Source organism: Syngnathus acus, chromosome 17 (genome assembly GCF_901709675.1).
Source record: "Syngnathus acus chromosome 17, fSynAcu1.2, whole genome shotgun sequence".
Classification (NCBI taxonomy): domain Eukaryota; kingdom Metazoa; phylum Chordata; class Actinopteri; order Syngnathiformes; family Syngnathidae; genus Syngnathus; species Syngnathus acus.
In genome coordinates, this window is record NC_051102.1 from 11,867,912 (window position 1) to 11,890,884 (window position 22,973).

At 44.5% G+C, this 22,973-nt stretch overlaps 3 protein-coding genes, 1 long non-coding RNA gene and 1 other non-coding gene across 5 annotated transcripts; 4 read left to right on the forward strand and 1 right to left on the reverse strand.

Moving 5' to 3' along the window:
- Window positions 1-2,855: 2,855 nt before the first annotated feature.
- tada1 (transcriptional adaptor 1) lies at window positions 2,856-5,536 on the forward strand. Its single transcript, XM_037275564.1, has 8 exons — window positions 2,856-2,962; window positions 3,299-3,390; window positions 3,524-3,589; window positions 3,749-3,843; window positions 3,967-4,179; window positions 4,279-4,430; window positions 4,526-4,682; window positions 4,862-5,536. Exons 1-8 carry the CDS (start codon window positions 2,889-2,891, stop codon window positions 5,015-5,017), a joined length of 1,005 nt encoding a protein of 334 aa, XP_037131459.1. The 5' UTR covers window positions 2,856-2,888; the 3' UTR covers window positions 5,018-5,536.
- A 674-nt stretch (window positions 5,537-6,210) lies between these two features.
- LOC119136807 (transcription factor AP-1-like) lies at window positions 6,211-8,060 on the reverse strand. Its single transcript, XM_037275565.1, has one exon. The coding sequence runs from the start codon at window positions 7,714-7,716 to the stop codon at window positions 6,772-6,774; it is 945 nt and encodes a 314-aa protein (XP_037131460.1). The 5' UTR covers window positions 7,717-8,060; the 3' UTR covers window positions 6,211-6,771.
- Window positions 8,061-10,566: 2,506 nt separating this feature from the next.
- zgc:153913 (carboxypeptidase N subunit 2) lies at window positions 10,567-16,350 on the forward strand. The gene is made up of 5 exons (XM_037275563.1): window positions 10,567-10,607; window positions 13,781-13,848; window positions 14,164-14,227; window positions 14,269-14,274; window positions 14,696-16,350. Exon 5 carries the CDS (start codon window positions 14,708-14,710, stop codon window positions 16,277-16,279), a length of 1,572 nt encoding a protein of 523 aa, XP_037131458.1. The 5' UTR covers window positions 10,567-10,607; window positions 13,781-13,848; window positions 14,164-14,227; window positions 14,269-14,274; window positions 14,696-14,707; the 3' UTR covers window positions 16,280-16,350.
- On the forward strand, window positions 10,764-10,835 carry trnag-ucc. The gene has a single exon. It is a non-coding gene; the product is annotated as a tRNA-Gly (tRNA).
- Window positions 16,351-17,372: 1,022 nt separating the features above from the next.
- On the forward strand, window positions 17,373-21,707 carry LOC119137014. Its single transcript, XR_005100837.1, has 3 exons — window positions 17,373-17,499; window positions 17,712-17,893; window positions 21,672-21,707. It is a non-coding gene; the product is annotated as an uncharacterized LOC119137014 (long non-coding RNA).
- Window positions 21,708-22,973: the final 1,266 nt, after the last annotated feature.

Sequence of the window (22,973 nt, forward strand, 5' to 3'; positions counted from 1 at the left end):
TACTGCGAACTCGCCCCACCCCAACGACTCATCACCCATCAAACTCGCCCCACACCGGCCTGTGCAACTGAATATAAGCTGACCAAAGAACCTTGAACGTTGCCTTTTCTGAATGGAGACTTTCTGCTCTTGAAAGGCCCAGCGCTGTATTGTACTTTCCTGAAAACAGAGCTTTCTTAACAAGAATTGTGATTGAACTCAACCAACCTGTGTAAGTCTAATTTCTGCTTCAGTGTCTTAGCATTTTCCTACATCTGAAGAAATTAAACGAGCACGCAGTGAGTAAATTGGATAACAGGCGATTGGCAATGGCTTTTGCCGTGAGGCGCAGATAGCGCGCTCCCTAAATTGTGGACAAAATCCAACAGTCTTAACAGTAGTCTGGTTATGATTATGTGCAACATCCTGCAACCAGTGCAACATCATCGACTGACAAAGGTTCACATGAATAGACCTGGAAAGATCCTTTCACATTCAAATCCACCTAAAAAATGAAGGAAGCTGGCACCGTACATGTCATTGACATCTGTAATTATCATTATCTTTCTCAGCTAATTAACAAAGTGAAACTATCCTGCGGATGAGTCAGGTTCATTACGTCAGCAGTCGAGCCGCTTTGGCTTGATTCCATTGGCAGAAAATGAGCACAAAGAAGTCGACGCTCTCACACTTTAGAAACCATTTCATGGGCTTGATGACCGCTTGACTCGGGAATGATGATGATTGTACTCTTTTCATGTTTCAATGATCGCAGTAGACACAAGCACACATCAATATTGACAAACTGGGACAGCGGGCATGGAACATTTTGGCATACGGAGGAGTTAGAAGGGGGGCGGTGTCTCGTCTGCTGCGGGGGTTACCGTTGCATCAATTTGGCAATCGTCGTCGCAGAAACCACCAAAGCAAACATCCGTAATGAGAGAGAGCAAGGACGTCTCCTTCGGTCTCATTTTGCATGCATGCACTTGTTGGAGGACTTCTGTCACGTTAGCTCCCGGGGCAAATGTAACGACAGCTTTTATATGCGCGTACACTGTTGGGAAATGTGAAGAAAAGCATTGATATAAAGTCATTATTATTTCGTCTTTAGTTGTACACTGCTTGTGCTTTGGAACAGGAATTGACTAGAGCATCCCGACATTTGGTCATAAATTCACAGAAATCAATAGTATTTGCTAGACATTCATTCACAAAGAAATGAGGAAAGTTCTTTGGAGCACAAAAGGCTACGGCCAAAATGACAACGTCAACATAATTCAAGTCATTTAACCCGGAAGTGTAATAACGAACGTCAAGCCACTGTGAGGTTCTGTGTTCCTTCCGACCGCTCGGAGCGCTTTCTCGCCGTACTTTAGTCATAGCAAGCATTTGTAGACGGCGATTTGCTGGCATCTAGTGGTGAAGACACAGCTGTGTCTTTTTTTTTTTTTTTTTTTTTTAGTGGGGGACAAGTAGACTTGTATGTTTGCTTGTGTGGGTGAGATACCACTTATAGGGATTTCATCAACTAACAACAAAATACAAAAACTATATTAGTTATAGCACCAGAAAAAGTATCTATAAGGGAAGCTCAAACACGCGTGCCCATTTGTTTCCAATCAAGATGATATAAAATCTTTTTTTTTCTCTCTTGCGACAGGCATGTAGATGTGTTTGAGGCAGTGGCGTAGCCAGGAATTTTTCCAGTAGGGGCGCGCGCCCACAGGAAAAAAAATCGAACATCACCCACGCCGTTCGCTGATCGCTAAAACAACATCCGGGTCCGGGAGGCAAACGGTGAATGGATAACATCGCGCACATAGAATAGCGCAAGCACATTCGCGCAAGACCGAAAGAAAGAAACGGCATGAAAATGAAGAATCGAAAAAGCTCGATTTTTTTTCAACCGGGGCGCAGGGAGTCCTAACCGGGGCGCCGCCCCGGCTCGCCCCGGCTTGGCTACGCCACTGGTTTGAGGCGTCCTTGTAGATCAATTTGTAAAATACGTTTACAGTAGGTATAAGAGGTTACCGGTGAGGTCCTCCACTGAAAAGTGAATCAGATCAAAATGTCATTATTTAAATAATAGTAAATTTTTGAAAGAACAGTATGGATCAGGAATTTGGTGGGGGAAAAAAACATGGCTGGGTCAGTAAGATGTGTGGAAGCAATTGGACACTTGTGTGTTTGCATTTTTCTATTTCAGGTGCACCAAATGTAAAATATAAACATAGGCGTGAGAAGTAATTCTTTCCATGACTCATTTCTGAATGTATAGTTTTACGTTAGCTGTAAATCAGATATTAGGTGATCAAAACGTTCAAACCACTGCTGTCAAATATACAGTAAGTGTGAGAGGCTACCTGGGGTGAGGGTAGCTGAAAATGATAAAGAAGAGAAAAACATCATTATTTCAACCATCAGTTCATTTCTGAATGGAGTATTCAGTTGTGTACATCAGGCATTAGGTTTCAAACTATCCTTGTAAAAATAGACAGTAGATGTGATACGTTATCTGCGCTGTTGGTAGATGGAAAAAAATAAAACGAGAAAAATGACGGTTGTTCCGACTATTAGTTAATTTCTGAATGGAGTACGAAATTATCAATCAACCAATCAATCAACCAATCAATCAATCAATCAATCAATCAATCAATCAATCAATCAATCAATCAATCAATAAGGGACTCAATATACGCATTTTATCTCCAAACTTTGATTTGTTTCATCATACACTGTTTAATGACATGAATGGCAATTCGTATCTTGAACATCTTTGGAAAAAAAGAATACAAATCGCCCCTAGTCGTAAAAATCGCTGTTTTGGAAAACATTTTGCAATAAAGTTTTGGATAATCAAAAAAGGTCGCTGGATGATGACGTAGTATTCCGCTCGGGTGGACGCTATGGCATCTCATGCTAGCGAGCTTGAAATCGCGAAGAAGAATTTAACAGATGCAATTGGCGATAATGTAAAACAGTGAGTAGATCCTTTCCGTGTGGTGAGGGGAAGGTTTGCTTGCGCTGTTTGAGAGATTCGAATACATTTAGCCCCTTAGCTGTGTGTGTGCGTGTACGTGTGTGCGTGCTGCTAGCTTTCACAACGACGTCGGTGGCGTTGCTTCTGTTATGTTTTATTCATCCTGTGTGGCTTCATCGTGTGGCTACTGTATTGTCGCGACACATCATATACTGCACTATACAGGAAAATCCAAAAGTGCTCAATATGTGCACACTTTTTCTGGCATTAATGTGTCTGATCGTGTCGTGGCAGGTTAAGTTATGTGTGTGTGTTAATTCTTTTCTGTCCGTACAGATACTGGGCAAACCTCAAACTGTGGTTCAAGCAGAAGATAAGCAAGGAAGAGTTTGATATTGAGGCACGACGCCTGTTGGCACAGGAAAATGGTTTGTACATTTTTAATAACGTTGCTTTATTTTGTCCAAAATAATTATTTTCATACTCTCTCTCTCTCTCTCTCTCTCTCTCTTGCTCTCTCTCTCTCTCTCTCTCTCTCTTGCTCTCTCTCTCTCTCTGCAGTCCATGTTCACAATGACTTCCTCCTGGCAATTCTGACACGCTGCCAGATCATTGTCTCCACTCCTGGTTAGTTCATTTATTTATCTGCAGCATGTTACTTTGCAGCCGCGATCCGCTTATGTATAGCGCACGGTTTACACCAAGCAGTATTCATGCAATAATATTTGCCAAAAATGTAAATGGGCTGTAATGTACTTATATGTGTGTATTTTATTTTTCCTCTAGAGTGCGCTGGGCAATTGCAATGGCAAGGTGGCTCTGCTTCAAAGCCGGGCAAACCTAAAGGAAAAAAGAAATGTTCCTCGAGACAGAAATTTGACGTGCGTGTCACATTAGGTTACACCCCAACAAATGTTACGAACGTGTGCGTCGGCGACATTTCAGAACAATAGCGTCGGGTTCCTTGTTTCACCTGTATGCGGACGTCCTGTTTGGTCTCTCAGCATCGTTTCCAGCCTCAGAACCCTCTGAGCGCGGCACAGCCGTTCTGCCCGCGGGAGGCGCTCGGCGAGGACGAGGAACTCCGACTGAGCGCCCACACTTTACTGTTGCCCACACGGGGTCAACTGGAGGCCCGCATGATGGTGACCGCTTTCGAGCTGGGCCTGGATAATATCACAGAGGATGCGGTCAGCGCTATGACCTGCGCCGTGGAGGTGAGTCGAAAAGACTCAATACAACGGCGAGTGTGTCTGCGTGTGAATTGAAATCATTTCAGCTCCATTGGCCTGATTTGTGTCTCCGCTTGATTGCAGCACCATTTGAAAGACGTTTTGACCGCCGTCATTTCCCGAAGGAAAGCGTATCGCTTGCGGGACGGCCAGTTCCCTTACGCCTTCGGCAGCGATGTCGCACCGCAGCCTTATCTGAAGAACAGCCTGGCGGCCTATCGCGGCGTCACCGAACGGTAGGAACGACGACGCCCTACACCCGCCCCCACCCCACCGCGTCGCGGTTTGTCCGACGCTGAAATTGGAGACCTCTGTTACGTCTCCCCTTCAGCCCTCTTCCGAGCGCTTCGCTCCCCACCGGCCCGCCGCCGCAGATCTCGCCGGATCAGGCCGAGCAGCAAGCCGTTCACTTGTTAGCCTGCTCTGCCGCCGCTCTCCAAACGGCGCTCCCACCCGTCACCTTGTTTGACCTCCTGGAGGCCTTGCGGGTCAGACTCTGCACCAGCACCCACCGTAACTTCTCGTGAAGCACACTTGACATTGTTGAAGTGGTTTACTAATATTGGCAGTGTAGGAACATGATTTTGGAGAAGCTAATCTTGCAAATGCTTTGGAAGAGGCAGAAGCCCACGGATGATTTTTCTTTGCTAATATTTGTCTGCTCCAGGTTCACCGCGGGGTGATGTCCTCCCACACCATGTACGCTCTGAACATGGAGCGCATCCTATCGCGGCTCTGGCACCCCAGCCACGAAGAACTGGAGCAGGACCTCGTGCACAGGCAGCGACTTGCCGCCAAAGACGGCGTCGTGCTGGTCAGCTGAGACGGATGACGCTAAACTGGAAGCGGCGTGTCCAAATGACGAACGAGGCAGGAAGAAGCACGGTGGAACAAAAGTAACTGGACAGCGGCCACGCCACGCCACACCACGCCACCCTAACCACGTGTCAGCCTGGTGCTGGCAGATTTTTGCTCTGCTCTCCCAGTTGCCACCTGGAGTTGCAAAGATGAAAGTGTTTCCTTTTAGACTTTAGCGCCTTCCTCTGAGGTTGGGCAGTGTTTCCTTTTCAGGGTTGGGGAAGCTTAAGACGTCTGGGCCAGAGATGACATTTGATGTCACCTGTGATTCAACTGTAATCTTGGGAGAACCCAAAATATAACCAGTAAATGTTTGGCCGTTTGCTCGCATCATAAATGACCAAAATTTATTCTTGCCCTTGGTGGAAATCCCTCTTAAAAGGTGGCGAGGTTCCCCACCTTTTTTTTTTTCCTCTCTCTCCGCACCGACGAGATAATAAAAGGTAATAAACATGGCAGAATTCAAGTGCACTTGATGAAGAAATTGGAAAAAAAAGCATTTAGTGTTGCCTTGAACAAAATCAAGTACGTAGTATATCACTTTTGAGGACTTTTACGTAAAAGGTTGTGAAGTGAGGTCACATGCCGAGGTAAATGAACTCAAAGCACAGTTGGAAAGTGAAGACCTGAGTGGTTCTGAAAAAGATCCAGACGACGCCGCTGCTGCTGCTGCTTTCCCTGTCTGGTCTCTTCTCAAGCGTAAGATTCTAGTTTTCGGAGTTTGGTTGAAGTTGTGCAGCGACAGTGCATGTTATTTTGCTTGATATACTTTTCTTTTGTACTAAACTTCGTTTTCAATATGTATGCGCAAGGTAAGTTTATCTGTTTTTGTGCTTCAATACTTGTTCTTAGTTAAAATAGAGGAAAAGTGAGTTTGTTTTCCTATCCCTTTTGTAGTGACTCAGAAGACTTCCCACCCGCCATGCCGACGAACGGCCTCTTACCAAACATGGCAGGTCGCCGCTCACTTCCGGTACGCGGCCGTCCAATTAGCTTGCGGCTTTGCGCCCTCACTTCCAAGCCACCGCGCTGCACTGCAAGTCACTCACTTTCTGCCCACAAATTTGCATATCCATGTCCACATAACATACAAGTAAGTCTGTGCGGTTTTGGCCCACTCGGTCCGAGGAAACGTTTCTTATTAAGAAGGCATGAAAGCATTGTTGAGTCCAACGTTTTATTTTGTCTTCTGTACAATGGTGAAGTGCTCCAAATCGGCGTACAAACGTTCGACGTCTAACATGAGTTACACCTGACCGGTATCCCAAAAGTTGCATCAATGTGAGGATTACGAGTAAGTAAGGCAGGTAAAGTCAGTAAACGATTCACACCTGAGTGCATAAAAGGTTAGACCGTGTTAGTGTTGCTGTAGTACAAGTGCATCTAACGTGTTATTTATTGCAGCTTGCTTGACATCATATCGGCTGGGTAAAGGCTCCCACGTCACGTCAGTGCCGGATGGAGTTCTCCAAACACTGCCGAAGCCCTCTTAAGTGACCTTTGTAACAGGTATGATGTCCTACTTTGTCCGCGCGTGGCTGGCCCAGCTTCTGCATCATTCATCATATTCATCATAGCGTGTCTGCAGAAAAGCTGGAAGGAGAAAGTGCCTGAGCTGACGATCATTTGGACTTGCGTCCACATGGAGTAATTTGGTCCCTCGGGACATGTCCCGACACGCGGCAGCGGCAGCAGCCACCCACGACCACCGCCGGGAGTCTAGAAAGCCTGGAGCTGCTGCGTCAAGATGAGCTGACAGCCACTGTTGACGTGGTCCATGACCTTTTGCTTGAGCAGGGCCAGCTCGTCCCGCAGGATGTTGGCAGACGACACCAACTCAGTGTGCTGGCTCTTGAGATTTTTCACCCTGTCCTCCAGACGAGATATCCTCTCCAGCTTCCGTTTGCGGCACTTGGACGCGGCTACCCGGTTTCTCATGCGCTTCCTCTCCGCCTTGATGCGCTCCTGGCTCTCCATGTCGATGGGGGAGAGCGGCGGCGTCTCGCCGGGCATCTCGGGCACCGTCTGCGGCTCCTCTTTCAGGGCACGCAGCCTCGCGTGCGGAGCTTGGTGGTCCACCACGTGGGGAGCCGGTGTGGGCGCCGAGTAGCAGGCGGCGGGTGGGGGTCTCTCATTGGAGCCCAGCACGGCTCGGTTGAAATTGGCCAAGTTGGTGTATTGCGGAGGGTCCGGGGCGCGCACCGTGCAACTGTAAGCGTTATCGCTGGTGTCGGACGCGGCCGAGGCCATGCCGGTGGTCTGCGGCGGCGCCTCGGGGTGGTGGGCGGCGCTCATCTGGTGGTAGTGGAGCTCAGCCAGCGCCCTTGCGAAGCCCTCTGCGAAGCCCTCCTGCTCGTCGGTGATGTTCTTGGGACAGACGAATTGGGTCGGGGTGGGGGTCGTCAGCCCCGTGCACGACTGGATGATTAGCCGCTCCAGCTCCGGGGAGGCCAGCTTCAGCAGACCCACATCGGGCGACGTGAGGATGTCCAGGGCCTTGGAGCCCAGCTGGGGTTTGAAGTTTCGGGGCTCGTTTAGATTCAGAGTCATGGATTGTTTGAGGGCTTTTGTGTTGAAGCCGTACTGTACCCTCGCGCCGTCGAGATGAGAGTTGGACGCGTTCACGGCGTCGTCGTAGAATGTCGTTTCCATTTTCCCGGACATGAAGTTTTTTGGATCACTTTACAAGAGGGCGTCCCACCTTGGAAACAGTCCACCGATGACGTACGACTTGCTTTCTCTCGGCCTTTTGTTGAAGTTCAAATCCCTTGACAACTTTGTGTCCCGACAAAACTTTTCTCTCGCCAAGCGCACGAACATCGGTTTAAAAAAAAAAAATTTAAAAAAAAAAAAGCGTCGTTCCCCCGCCACCAACCACAAAACGTCCGACAAAACAATCCTCTTTCGAACGATCCTCCTCCTTAAACAGAAAAGCCAGTGCCGGATTTGGGATAGTACTTTCGATCACTTCCAACGTGGAGACGAACTTTATCCACCTCTGAGCTGCAGCTCCCCTGAAAATAACAATGATGTCATTTCTAAGCGTTCCGATTGGCTGGCGCGCTTTCACCGGGCGGGGTCTATCTCCTGACATGGGGGTTGCTCCGACAACAAGCCCTGTCCCCGCCCCCCGCGGTGCTTGATGGGATTAGGTAATGCAGACAGTGGAGCAATGTCGTCTGGCATTACGTTATGTGTTTTTGAATCTTTCCTTACCCGCTCAGTCGTTACTGAAACGCTCCCTCATGACCACCACCAACAGGCAAGTCGTTCTTTGAAGGGTGAAAAGTTTCAAACGCCTTTATCATACGCATCATAGGCTTGCAACTTGCTGCAGATAGACCTGGCTAATGTGAGCTGCTTTCGACGAGCCCTCAAATCATGAGCTGAGAGGCCTTAAAGTCAGTCAGGAGGTGGGACAGTCCATGCTCCACTGGAACCAAAACAGAGAAGCCAGTACGCATAACGTGTAAACTTTTGAATACGTCGAAGCAGTGAGCACTGAGCCAAGGGTACACACACCCAAACTAGCAGGAAAGACAGATGACATTTCAGTGTCTGTGCTATGTTTGTTGAAGACCATCTGTTTCTTCCTGTCTTGCCGTGGATTTCTGTGTAGGGACACTATCTCACTTCTTTCCCCGCTGCTGGTCCAACACAGACGCTGCTGCTGCTGCTGCTGCTGCTGCTGCTGCTGCTGCTGCTGCTGCTGCTGCTGCTGCTGCTGCTGCTGCTACTGCTGCTGCTGCTGCTACTGCTGCTGCTGCTGCTACTGCTGCTGCTGCTGCTGCTTCCTTTTAACACTAAGAAAAGAACACAATGGCATTCAGGCAGGATGGAGTGGAGAACTCCTGAAAATATAGCTGCTTCATCTGTGGGTTAACGTTTGTGCGTTGATTTGGAAAAAGGCAGCACGAGATGACTCATTTGGTTTGTAAATTCAGATTGAATGATTTGAGCGTTCTGCTGGCTGGTGATCAGATGGCGTTTGTTTGTTTGTTTGTTTGTTTGTTTGCCTATGTTCTGCACCTTTGGTGGGCTAGAACACGAGCAAGCTTTTGTGATGCTCTTAACGCTCGTTGCAATGTTAACAAAGGAAAGAGTAGAGAAATTCTCCATTTTTTTCCCCCCGCGTGCAGCTAAGAACAGCATCTGGATTTAGTCTTCTCTTTAAACTACTCCTGAACTTGCCATCTGACCTTCGCTTGCGACCTTTGCTACTGTCAAATTGTTGTGTCAGTCAAAGGTTAACATAGTTGAAAGAGCACACGCTGGACACGTCACAGTGACGTACGCCGCGTTGCCGTTTGCACACGCACACATTCACGTTGATTTCAAACCACGTGTAAATGCACTTTTTTGGAGTCTTGCGTTTCATTCGCGGAGCGGTGGAGATGCGCTAAATGACAAGACGAGGAGACAAACGAGACCCGTCTCTTCAATCCCCACAGCAAAAGTCTCCGCAAGCTACTCCCTTTCGTGTGTATAATGGCTTTGAACCCAGAAACATGCAAAACCCGCTCCTCCGCGCGTGTATGTGACGGTCCTCGTATTTGCGAACCAATCTATGACAAACACGGTTGTTAGTCGAGACTAAACTAACGAGCGACGTATTGTCACAAACACGATACAATGGTACATTTAATTTTGTCAGCAACATGAACGTCTACAAAAATGATTCGCTGACTCACCAATTCTATTTGTTGATTGGACCACAACGAGTGTTATAGACCACGGTCTATTTCATTTCATTTCACAGAAGTGTCATCAGATGTACGATTGCTGAATAATAATTATTTGCTCGCTCGATCAAGTCGTCATCCTTCTCGATTGTCTGCGTCCGTTCTCGTAACATCAGAGAATAGTGAGCCTTTAAGCCAGATACACTAAAAATAAGACATTATTCTTTGGACCAGGCCACACCTGTCAAGGCTCCTTCCAATAACTCGTGCAGTTGCTGTGTCTGATCCGCTGGCTTGTGCAGAGGAGGCCATGCACTGCATAAGTCATCAGTTGAGCAGCATCAAAACCGCTATAGCCCAATTCTTTCTACAACTGGGTCACGGTTAGTCTGAAAGCACACAACATGATTTATTCAAGCTTATTTGACATTTTCACTACAGCTTAGGAGGCAATGGCAAGAATGGTCAAAATAGGCAACATATTTTAGGCTGATAACAGTGATCAAGTGAAACTGTGACATCAGCATTTTTATTCTCGTTGGCGGTTCTTTGTCCCTTTGACATGTTGAATGGGAAACCATCAAGTTGGAATAGCCATGCATTCAGAACGTATATTATTCATGATATGACATGTGCAAAGTATATGACAATGCAGTGCAGTGTTACGATTCAAATGAATTTGGAATGATAAGCCTAGAGTAAATATGATCTCATTTGCAGGTTTTACCGTGGGGACAAGCAGTATAGAAAATGGATGGATGATCGATGGAAGTGCCGTCTTCCGGCGCCGTGTTGACCACCAGAGGGCGTAGCAGGCCTTCCTACGAGCAGGGACCACCAGAGGGCGTAGCAGGCCTTCCTACGAGCAGGGACGTGAGATAAAAAAAAAAAAGGGTTTGTTGTTTTTGTTGTGGTAAAACGAACGAAAGAGGGACCTCGTTGCTCTGGCGTGTTTTTTTATGCAACTCTTGGATGAGCTAATCTGTCAGGAATAAGATGTGAGTTAAACTAACCGACATTCAAAGAAGCGCGTTGGTGGTATAGTGGTGAGCATAGCTGCCTTCCAAGCAGTTGACCCGGGTTCGATTCCCGGCCAACGCAGTTTTTTTTTTTTTTGAGACCCCACCCTCTTTTTCATGTTAAAGTGATAGATGCGTGTTACAAATGATGCGTGACAACTGTTTAGTCAGAACAGTATTACTAGTGCATCCCTGTAGATGACCAGATACCAGGTTTACATGAGACAGTAATTCTATGATAAGCAGTACAATTAGCTAGCTATCAATGTTCAATCTATCAGGCTAAAGTTAAGTGTAGCACAAAACTGAAGAAATGACAAAGACCGCAAAAGGTTCGTACCAAATTAGATTAGATTCAAATTTATTGTCAATGTACAGCACAAGTACAGTACAGCGAAAAGAACTTTGACATCCAACCAGAAGTGCAAAAAGCAGTAAAGTGCAGAGTAAAAAGTAATACTGAGCAGTAGGTACAGTGCAATCAGGTAAATATGAGGTGAGTTATACCATGTGGGATAATATACATGAGGGACGAGTATGGATATGACTAGCTAAGTATTTACAATAAGGTGCAGTAGAACAAATATTTGCAGGCGGTACTAGAATGCTAATTATAAATATAGGGTTATAAATATGCAACATAGTGTCAGTATAACCCAGGGGTGGGCAAACTTTTTGACTCGCGGGCCGAACTGGGTTCTAAATTTGGACCGGAGGGCCGAACCAGGAGCAGATGGACGTAGTGTTTGTGTGAAGTAATATAAGCGACCTGTAAAGGTCATTGCATAAAAGATTTTGGCCTTTAGTAGGTAGTAAAGCATGGATATTCCAAACAAGTTTTTTGAAAACAAATGCATTTATTAACAGCATTTAAAAAAAAAAATCACTAAAAAACTGCTATCAGTGATTCTCATAAAATACGACACTATTATTATGAATAACAGTCTCCATCACTTCAGTGCCTGCAGGTCAGATTAATGAAAAATGTTTATCTTATGAGATCAGATCAGATTAATGAAAAATGTTTATTTTATGAGATTAGATCCAACAGCAAACATTCTGACCAAATATATCATCTTGAAGAATCGGTGAAAGCATACATCCAAATAAAGTAATCAAAACGGCAACACGGTGAGGGGTATCTGAACATCAGAGCAGAGTTTTAACTCACAAACACCTGGTAACAGAGGTGAGGAAACGGGAAACACTTCCTTAAAGTAAGCCTTAAGAACTTTACAGGTTAAGATTAGTCGCAAAAAGGTGGTGCATCAATGTCCTTGAGCATCCTGCATTGTTTGAAAATGAGAATGGTCGCTAGTTTCAATCCCTGCTATGTGTACAAATCATATTCAAAATGCATTTTTTTACAACAAACTTGAGAGCCTCCCCTTCATTTTCAGTGGGAACAGTGTTGTTGGTCTCCCTTTTTTGCTAGTGCATCATAGTCTGGAGTAAAATTTGTTGTGGCAATTCTTAGGAGAGATCCGTTTACCTCGATCTGTGACGGGTTGATGTGGCTGAACGTCACGTCGCGTACGTCGAGCCAAATTGGCCACTCTTTTAACATTCGGCACTCACTTCTTTTCTTCGGGCCACTCATTTTAATGGAAGGATTCCAGGGGAAGGTTTGTGGGTGGCTTTAGCGTCAAACTGTATCTGAAAGCTCAGCGAGCGACTTACAAGAATGCTGTCGTCACAGCCCACGCTCTAAATTCGGGACTGATACAAATAGAGCGCGAGTGCGCCATGTCCGTACTACTGAGTACGTACGTACACGCACTTGTGAGTGTGCACCGAGCTTTCTGACACGGCTTCCGGTAGTAAATGCGCAGGCGAGCGGTTCCCCATCTACTGGGGAAACGCAGTCATTGCAGGCAAAATGACAAAAAAAAAAGTTTAATAAGACAATTAATTCAGGGTTGGCGGGCCGGATTAAACGGTCCCGTGGGCCGGATGTGGCCCGCGGGCCGTAGTTTGCCCACCCCTGGTATAACCACATATGAACAGATATGTACAAGTGGAGTAAGAGTGATGAATAAATATATAGGATAGGAATGCAGCAATTATATGCAGATATGGACAGTATATGCAGGTAATGCAGGTGTTGTGGTGGGGTTGTTGTGCTGCAGGGTTCGGAATGATAAGAGTTCAGGGGGGTGACGGGTGTTTTGTGCTGCGGAGTTCAGGGCGATCACGGCAGAGGGGAAAAAGCTTTTCCTCAGTCTACTCGTCTTGACCCGAAGAGTCCGGTATCGCTTCCTAGAAGGAAGAAGAGTAAACAGTCTGTGGTTGGGATGATAGGAGTCTTTGATGAGGCACTTTACTTTAAACATATGACACACGATTACTGTATTTTATTTCACTGGACTGGCCGTGAAATTTGCCCTAGTTTTTCTCTAAAGGAGAAAGCTATGAATATGGGTGTGAGAGATGTGTATTAATCCTGTAACATGGACACAGCATCTTAATACTGTAACATGGGCACAGCATGTATGAGTCAAGGTCAGATCTAGTCTGGAATAGACAGGAATCAACAGAATGTTGATTTTGTGATGTGTAACTACAGGGCAGGGGTGTCCAGCTCAAGTTGCTAGTGGGACGTCCAACGCTGCGCGTTCCCTTCTCTTCCGGGGGGGCTAATCGGGCGTCCAACGCTGCGCGTTCCCTTCTCTTCCGGGGGGGTGCTAGTGGGACGTCCAACGCTGCGCGTTCCCTTCTCTTCCGGGGGGCTAATCGGACGTCAAGCGCAGCGCGTTCGCTTCTCTTCCGGGGGGGGGGGGGGGGGGCTAGTGTGACGTCAAATCAAACGCTGCGCGTTCGCTTCCCTCCCGGGGGGGGATGGGGGGCTAATCGGACGTCAAGCGCTTTGTGTTGCGGGCTCCATCTAGTGTGGAAACTGAGAAGTGCTCAAGCTGTTGTGCGGGCCACATTCAATTATGTTTTCAGAATTTGCTGCGGGCCAATAAAAACTGGACCGCGGGCCGCAGTTGGCCCGCGGGCCGTAGTTTGGACACCCCTAGTCTACAGGTTTATAACCTGCTACTGCAAACTGCTACTGCAAACTGCAAATGTGGATGGAAAATAAACACCAAAAGGTGAGTTGAAACAACGTTGTTGCTCTTTTGGTACCCCTTTCGGCAGGAAAAAGTTGGAAAAGCCAAACACATTGTTTATTTACACAACATAAAATGGCTAATGTATAATAATGAGCGTTGTTACATTCAACTACTTATATGGCTGCAAACAATAACTAGACTTGTTGGATTACTTTTGCTTCATTCATTTGTTGGATTTATTGAGGTGACAAAGTGATTTCTTGTTGAGAGCAAAAGAAACTGACAGACAGCCTGGCCACCGACCAAAGGTTTGCTCTTGCCTAATTCCGGCTTGTTGTACTATTTGCCTTTCAGTCAGCTGGCTGCTGAATCCAGTGGGGGATTTCATTCCTATGCTCCGAGATTCCAGCAGTAGAGGTGAGTTGAATAGCGCCATTATTTTTACAAATGTTACAAACCCAGCAGTGGGAAGTAACACAAATGCTTTCTTAGTACACTAAATAGACAGATATCTGTGCTTTACTTGGAAAAAAAACCACACTACTATACCATTACTACTATATACTGTATTTTCTACACCTTGCTCTGTCAAAATAAGCTAGTTTATGGTTAATTGCAATTGTATTGTACAACTGTAGTAAATATAATGTAGTTAAATATAACTCAAATGTATTCGACAACTGTACTGTCCTGGATTAAAAACAACAAACTTTTATTTGGGGATTTCCTTCCCATATCACTGGACTTCATTGACACTGAAGTTGACTTCAACAAAGAATTTGAATGGCTTCTTCTACTTACCAGAGTATTACTTTCCACAAATGGCTACATTTCTGCAATTACCGTTGCCACTTGTTTAAGAGCCTTGTTTCTATACGTCGCTCGCTATAGGGGGAAAATGGACAGAGGACTGCGGCCAACTTTGTTCCTGCTATTGCTTCTGTGTTCCAAAGCCGCCATCTTGTCCCAGTTCAACTGTCCACACCGATGCCAATGTTTCACACCAGCCCAAGTCTTGTGTGCCGATGAACACATGACATCTGTGCCCGGGAACATATCCCGGGAGGCCAAGGAAGTCATCATCATGACATCAGCCGTGCAGTACTTGTTCCCCACCTCCTTTGATGAGAGTCCCAAACTCAACAAGCTTATCTTCTTCAACAATCCGCTGCAAAGTATTCACTCTCAGGCTTTTCAGAAACTGCATGAGCTTCAGGAACTGGAGATCAGCGGTAACCCCTGGCTGCAGCATTTGTTTCTGGGGACTTTCTCCAAGCAGGGAAACCTGACCAAGTTGCAACTCAACTATAACAGATTCCAGACTGTTCTTCCTGGTATGTTTCATGCTCTTGAAAACTTAGAGACCCTGCAGCTGAAGGCCAACGTCATATCAAATTTACCCACCTTGTTGTTTGGGAAGCTTCCAAATCTACACGTGTTGGATTTATCTCTTAACAAAATCCAGAAGGTGGAAAGAGAGACTTTTTCCGGTTTGACACGGCTGGAGATTCTTAAAATGAGCAATAACCACGTGAGCAATATTTCATCAGACACTTTCCTTCACGTTGGCCAGCTGATGGAGCTTCACTTGGATGGGAATCGAATAGCAGAACTCGCTGATGAGACTTTTTCCGAGTTGACCAAACTGAAGGTGCTCAACCTCCGTGGAAACCGCCTCACAACTTTCAACGACAGAGTATTATTTGGAGGTGAGGCTTTAAATCTGACACTTTTGGACCTGAGAGGAAACAGGCTGACAGAAGTCTCCTCTTTCAGCACGTTGCTATCCCTGACTGACCTTCTCTTGTCATCCAATCAGCTTTCAAGCCTCCCCAAAAACATTTTTACCAATGTCACCTCACTGGAGAATGTGGATCTCTCCGAAAACCGTCTCACGTCATTACCAGAGAGGATCTTTGCTGAGCTCAAAAGCATCAAAATGATCCACCTTCATAAAAACCAGCTGATTAGCTTGGATTCCAAATTGTTTCAGGACCAGGAGTTCATTCAGCAACTCTACCTGTCGGACAACCAACTGCAAAATCTCCCCCTGGGCCTCCTGGACCACTTTACGCTCCCGCACATGTTGCGACTACATGGGAACCCTTGGAAATGTGACTGCCACATGTGGTATCTGCATGATTTAGTGCTGAATAGCAGCCAGGACTTTGAGATGCTGGACAGAATGCTGTGCGAGAGTCCCGACTTGCTGCGGAGGCGACCGGTGGCATCCATCGGCAGGGATGAGCTTCTGTGTCGTTTGCCCAAAGATGAGATGACTGACCTGAGCAGCTGTACTCTTCGCAAGTCGAGTGACTCACTGGTCATCAAATGCAAAGTGGACAAATGCTCTCCGCTGACTGTCAAAGTTGAGTTTCTGGAGCACAGTGGCAGTGTTCAGGGGCACATTTGGAAAAGTGACCATTCTCAGTGCAGCAATGTGACAATAGACAAGACTCACATGCCGTAGATTGCCAGATGTGTTTGGACCTTCAGTCAGTTCTGCAAATAAACAAAGTGGCTGATTATCAGTGTGTGGGAGTGGATGAAGCATTTATTTATTTATTTATTTTTAGAAAAGTTCAAAGGTTCAGCCCCCTTCTCATTGTGACGTCATCACCAAAAGGAACACGTTAATCATCCATCAGCATGTACTGCACAGTATACTTGACCTGCGTTTCTCAACCCTAGTTCAGCCAACATTAATGTCAACATTAATTTCAGCCACATTATTTGCATTTTGCAAGCGTGGAAGTGTATACTTCACTTGCAAAATGTACAGTCTGAAAAGGAACCGCACCAAACGAAAACAATAAACTCCGCTTTTGGTCCGGACCAAACAAGTGGACTAAAAGACTTTTCTGGTCTGAATAAACCCGGAGATCAGATATCCTTAATAGGATAACAATGAAAATAGTATTAAGGTATACACATACAGACAAGGGAGAGAAAAAAAATCCTAAGACTGGCGTCGAACCGGCCACCTCATAAATGTGAGGCGGACGTGCTAAATAGTGCGCCATTATGTCGATGATCTAGACGTCAAGATTACAAAACAAAACAGCGTTTGCTATATGACGTCTGCACGTCGTGGTCACGTGACGCGGACGTGACGTCGATGGGCGGAACTTCCGCCGAAATTCAAATCCGTTGGCAGAGTTAACTTTTTTAAAAGGGAGTGGGCAGAAGAATTATTTAATTTATTTAAATCTATTTTGACTGCGCGCCATTACGTCAACGCATAACAACTGTAAGTCTACTAAACAAAACAGCGGTTGCTATATCACGTCTGCCACGTCGTGGTCACGTGACGCGGACGTGACGTCGATGGGCGGAACTTCCGCCGAAATTCAGATCCGTGGGCAGAGTTAACTTTTTTATAAGGGAGTGGGCAGAAGAATTAGTTAATTTAACCCTGGTCAACGGTTGTAAATGATCGTGTTGATTAAAAAAGAACACTTTATTTAACTCTAATTTACCATTTTAGATAATATTACGTCGCAGTCATGTGACGCGGACATGACGTAAATAGGCGGAACTTCCGCCAAAATTCAAAGTGGGCGTGGCTCGCAACAGGATGTAGGAAATCTGCGATGGCGGCGAACGAGACACAGCGGATAGTAACACGACGACTAACATGAGAAATATTTTTATTTTCTGCTTGCAACTGGACCGTCTAGAGCGTACACGGTAAATACAACTCATTGTTTTTAAAAAGAAGTACTTTTGTAGCCCTGAAAAGCGAGTGAGTGTGGCGTTTGGGGGGGGACGTCGAACTCGGCGTCTGCTTCCAGCCGCAGACGCCGAATTTCGACGATTCTTTCTGGTCAACGTTTGTAAATTATTGCGTTGATTAAAAAAGAAAACTTTATTTAACTCTACTTTTAACTTTACCGTTTCAGATAAGCGGGTATTACGTCGCAGTCATGTGCCGCGGGAATGACGTCAATTGGCGGAAATCCCGCCAAGATTCAAATCTGTGGGCGCGGATTGCCGTGAGCGAGACAGCGGATACAAACACGACGATTATCAACAGAAATATCTTTATTTTCTGCTTGCAACTGGACCGTCTAGAGCGTACACGGTAAATACAACTCATTGTGTTTAGAGATTTACGTTTGTGTAGTTTGACTAAAGTTGTCGATGTAGCTAGCGTTCACTGTGTAATAGCAATGTGTAGCTGAGTAGCTAACCCTAGCTCAGGGGTGGCCAACCAGTCAGACTAAGAGCCACATTTTTTTTACTGTGTACCGTTGTTGTGCTTGATTTGGGTCCCCCGTGAGATTTTGTTCCCCCTGCCGCGGGAGCGCGAACGCCTTATTTGGAAAGCGAAAAACCGATGTCGTACGGCGTCAGCACTACGTTGTTTTCAATAAAACCATGAAGAACTCACGTTTGCGTCAGTCAATTTTAATTTTTATAAAGGATTATTCTCATTTGATGTCTTTAAATTCATCCGCGTTGTGCCATTGAAGCGGGGTGCATTCAAAGAGCAGTCGTACAGTCGGAACACTCATTCCCTTCACCAAAAAGCAACAATATAATTAAGTGAGCTCTTTGCATAAACCTCGATGCAAAGAAACTCCTCTTTTTGGGTACAGGCTACAAGGAGTATATATTACAAAGGAGACTTTATACTTAATTGTGATCATCATTCATCCATCCATCCATTTTATTCCTCAGGTATTTTCAAAGCAAATTAATATTGTTGCATTTATTAATTTGCTTTAAAATGACAGCGCAATATAATTAAAAGCTGACACTATAGCAATGTCAAACGTGTTCATTTAAGAAAAAGCCACACACGTTTTGTGATCAAATCTTTCATAACGAGAATGATTTGAGTGAATTGATTTGAATGAATAATTGAGAAGAGATTTCAGTTCTGAAGGCTCCTTTTGTCCCAAGCAAAGTGACAGATGTGGGGAGGGGGAATAAAAATTGTAACAGGAATTCTATAAAAATGTCAAGCCGTGAGGATATGTTCCCCCCCCCCCCCCCTTATTTTGAGAACGGTGAGTGCTGGACTCCAGATGTTTTTTTTCTGTCTTCCTGGGGGTCTGTTCAGGTTGTGTGAAAAATTTGAACAGGTTCCCTCATTCCTAGGCCAAATTACAGGGGGGGGGGACACATCCTCACAGCTGCCCGGTGAGGATATGTCTCTCCCCCCCCCTTTATTTTGAGAACGGGGAGTGCTGGACTCCAGCGTTTTTTCACTCACCGTCACTCACCGTTCTCAAAATAAGGGGGGGGGGAACATATCCTCACGGGGCAGCTGTGAGGATTTGTTCCAGCCCTGTAATTTGGCCTAGGAATGAGGGAACCTGTTCAAAAATTTCACACAACCTGAACAGACCCCCAGGAAGACAGAAAAAAAAACAGCTGCAGTCCAGCACTCACCGTTCTCAAAATAAAGGGGGGGGACGACATATCCTCACGGCTTGACATTTTTATAGAGTTCCTTACAATTTTTATCCCCCCTCCCCACCATCTGTCACTTTGCTTGGGACAAAAGGAGCCTTCAGAACTGAAATCTCTTCTCAATTATTCATTCAAATCAATTCACTCAAAACATTCTCGTTCTGAAAGATTTGATCACAAAACGTGTGTGGCTTTTTCTTAAATGAACACGTTTGACATTGCTACAGTGTCAGCTTTTAATTATATTGCGCTGTCATTTTAAAGCAAATTAATAAATGCAACTATTAATTTGCTTTGATAATACCTGAGGAATAAAATGGATGGATGGATGGATGAATGATGATCACAATTAAGTATTTGTAATATACTCCTTGTAGCCTGTACCCAAAAAGAGGAGTTTTTTGCATCGAGGTTTATGCAAAGAGATCACTTAATTATATTGTTGCTTTTTGGTGAAGGGAATGAGTGTTCCGACTGTACGACTGGTCTTTGAATGCACCCCGCTTCAATGGCACAACGCGGATGAATTTAAAGACATCAAATGAGAATAATCCTTTATAAAAATTAAAATTGACTGACGCAAACGTGAGTTCTTCATGTTTTTATTGAAAACAACGTAGTGCTGACGCCGTACGACGCCGTACGACATCGGTTTTTCGCTTTCCAAATAAGGCGTGCGCGCTCCCGTGGCAGGGGGAACAAAATCTCACGGGGGAACCAAATCAAGCACAACACCGTAAAGAGCCACAACTGATGGCAACAGTTCGAAAAGGGAGTGGCCAGGGTGGGAAGTGTCCTTCAGAATGTTCTGTGTTTTTTTTGAGACAGCAGGTTCTGTGTAGGTCTTCCAGTGTGGGGAGAGGGCAGCCAATGATCTTCTGTGCTGTGTTGATGACCCCTTGGAGCTTTTTCCTCTGAGCAGCAGTGCAGCTGGAGTACCAAACACATATACAGTACGTTAAAGTGCTTTCTATGGAGCAGCGATAGAAGGACACCAGCAGTCTCTGTGTAATGCTGTGCCTCCTCAGCACCCTTAAAAAGTAGAGTCTCTGCTGGGCCTTTTTAAGCAGCTCAGAGGTGTTCACGCCCCAGGTGAAGTCCTCCTCGATGTGGACTCCCAGGTAGCGGAAGGAGGACACCCTCTTCACACAGACCCCGTCGATGATAAGTGGTGGAATGTCCGTTTTATTTTTCCTCCTAAAATCAATGACCAGTTCTTGGGTTTTAGCCGTGTTTAGGAGCAGATTGTTCTCTCCGCACCACTCCGATAGCTGGACCACTTCGTCCCTGTAGGCAGACTCATCCCCCTTTGAGATATTCAAAAGCATATTCAAACTGTCTAATTCCGAACATTCATGTTATTCCACTCGGTCTTATTACCAACTTCTATCAATTCAACTAAGTGTTTAATATGTCCTATCAGGGCTGAAGTCAAAATTTGGCACCATCATGTGGTGAAATTTGGAATTGCAGCACATCCAATTTTGCCTGGGAACAAACAAAAGTTTTGAAAAGAAGGCCATTAGAATTATAAACAAATCTGATTACCTTGAAAATAATAACAAGCTATTTCTTAAATAACAAATTCTTCAATTCAAAGATTTGGTAGATTATCAGACTGCTCAAAGTGAAGCAAAACTGTTTACCTAAAAATATTCAAAAGCATATTCAAACTATGTCTAATTCAGAACATTCATGTTATTCCACTCGGTCTTATTACGAACTTCTATCAATTCAACTAAGTTTAATATTTCCTATCATGGCTCAAGTCAAAATTTGGCACCATCATGTGGTGAAATTTGGAATTGCAGCACATCCAATTTTGCCTGGGAACAAACAGATTAAATAAGTCTTACTTCTTGCCACTCCTTCTCAAACAAGTAAACTGCCCATTTTGCGCATTAGATGTTCTGTTAATACCTAGTATTTATACAAAGTCATAATTTAAATTACTTTCAACATTTATTCATCCATTCAACCACCGTTACTCCACTCGCTCTTATTACCAACTTCTGTCGATTTAACTAAGCGTTTAATACATCCTATCAGGTCTCAAGTCAAGATTTGGCACCATACATCCAATTTTGCCAGGGAACAAAAATAGATTAAATAAACTAAATAAGTCTTCATATTAAATGAGTTTAATACGTCCTATCAGGTCCCAAGTCAAGATTTTGGCACCGTACTTTGTTGAAATTTGCAATTGCAGCAAATCCAATTTTGCCTGGGAACAAAAATAGATTAAATAAACTAAATAAGTCTTACTTGTTCCCATTAAATAAATTAAATAAGTCTTGCTTGTTCCCACTCCTTTTCAAAAAAAGTAGTTTAAAACGAGGGCCCCTCCCTCAACCTTTAACCCTAACCCCGCACGTCACATTGTGTTGTATCTGCGAATATTGGTTGAGGCCAAATGATAAAGTTTTCTTTCATTCCTTTAGGTTCCACGGTGTTCTTTGGCTGTATGTTTTCCACTGTAAGAAGGATAAAAATACAAAGTACAACAGTTGCACGTTGGCGAAGACGTCTCCGGTGAGTCCTTCCTTCCTTTTTATTCATGGGAAAGTCACAGACAACAATAGCTAAAGTAACACATTGTTAGAGGTTACAAACTACATTTGTCTTAAATTGGATAGATGACTTGTTCCCACACCTTTTCAAACAAGTAAACTGGCCATTTTGTGCAGGAGATTTTCTGTTTATACCTAGTATTTATACAGTCATAATTTAAATGAACAAATAAGATTCATTCACTCACTCATTCATTCAAAATATCCAAAGTTGTGTGTGCTATTTGTAATTGAGAATAGATCTCATGTTACGCCACTCGCTCATACGACCAACTTCTATCAATTTAACTAGGCGTTTAATACGTCCTATCAGGTCTCAAGTCAAGATTTGGCACTGTGCTTTGTTGAAATTTGCAATTGCAGCAAATCCAATTTTGCCTGGGAACAAAAATAGATTAAACTAAATAAGTCTGACGTCTTCCCATTAAATAAATGAAATAAGTCTCTCTTCTTCACAGTCCTTTTCAAACAAGTAAACTGGCCATTTTGTGCAGTAGTTTTTGTGTTCACACCTAGTATTTATCCCAAATCATAATTGAAATGACTTCATTCATTCATTTTGGAAATTTGGAATTCCAGCAAATCCATTCTTTCCGATAAATAAATAAGTCTTACTTCTTCCCTTTAAATGAATGAAATAAGTCTTACTTCCCACTCCTTTTCAAACAAGTAAAGTCTGCCCATTTTGTGTAGTATATTTTCTGTTTATACCTAGTATTTATACAAAATCATAATTAAAATGACAATTAGCAAATTAATTAATTTACTAAGTCTTTAATATGTCCTATTAAGTATGATATAAGATTTGTCACCATCCTTAGGTATAATTTGGATTTGCTGCAGATCAAATAGACAAATGCATTGGCCAAGTTATTTTAAGAGCACGTGGGGTGATGTGATTTCCTTTGTGAGATGTTTTGCATTTGTGATGCCATACTCTGTTTTTTGTGATGTCATACTCTGTAATTGTGCTAAGAGGCTAGGTGCTAAGAGGCTAGGTGCTGAGGTCTGATGTGGTTAGGTGCTAAAGGTGACATTTGCAATGTGCTAAAGGTGACATTTGCAATGTGCTAAAGGTGACATTTGCAATGTGCTAAAGGTGACATTTGCAATGTGCTAAAGGTGACATTTGCAATGTGCTAAAGGTGACATTTGCAATGTGCTAAAGGTGAC

What these genes read in the sequence shown, in the direction of transcription:
- LOC119136807 (XM_037275565.1), bottom strand. Translation starts at nt 7,716, where the DNA reads ATGTCCGGGAAAATGGAAACGACATTCTACGACGACGCCGTGAACGCG.
- zgc:153913 (XM_037275563.1), top strand. Translation starts at nt 14,708, where the DNA reads ATGGACAGAGGACTGCGGCCAACTTTGTTCCTGCTATTGCTTCTGTGT.
- tada1 (XM_037275564.1), top strand. Translation starts at nt 2,889, where the DNA reads ATGGCATCTCATGCTAGCGAGCTTGAAATCGCGAAGAAGAATTTAACA. An exon ending in GATCATTGTCTCCACTCCTG is followed by an intron (nt 3,590 to 3,748) that starts GTTAGTTCATTT and finishes TTTTTCCTCTAG; the next exon opens with AGTGCGCTGGGCAATTGCAA. An exon ending in CTATGACCTGCGCCGTGGAG is followed by an intron (nt 4,180 to 4,278) that starts GTGAGTCGAAAA and finishes GCTTGATTGCAG; the next exon opens with CACCATTTGAAAGACGTTTT.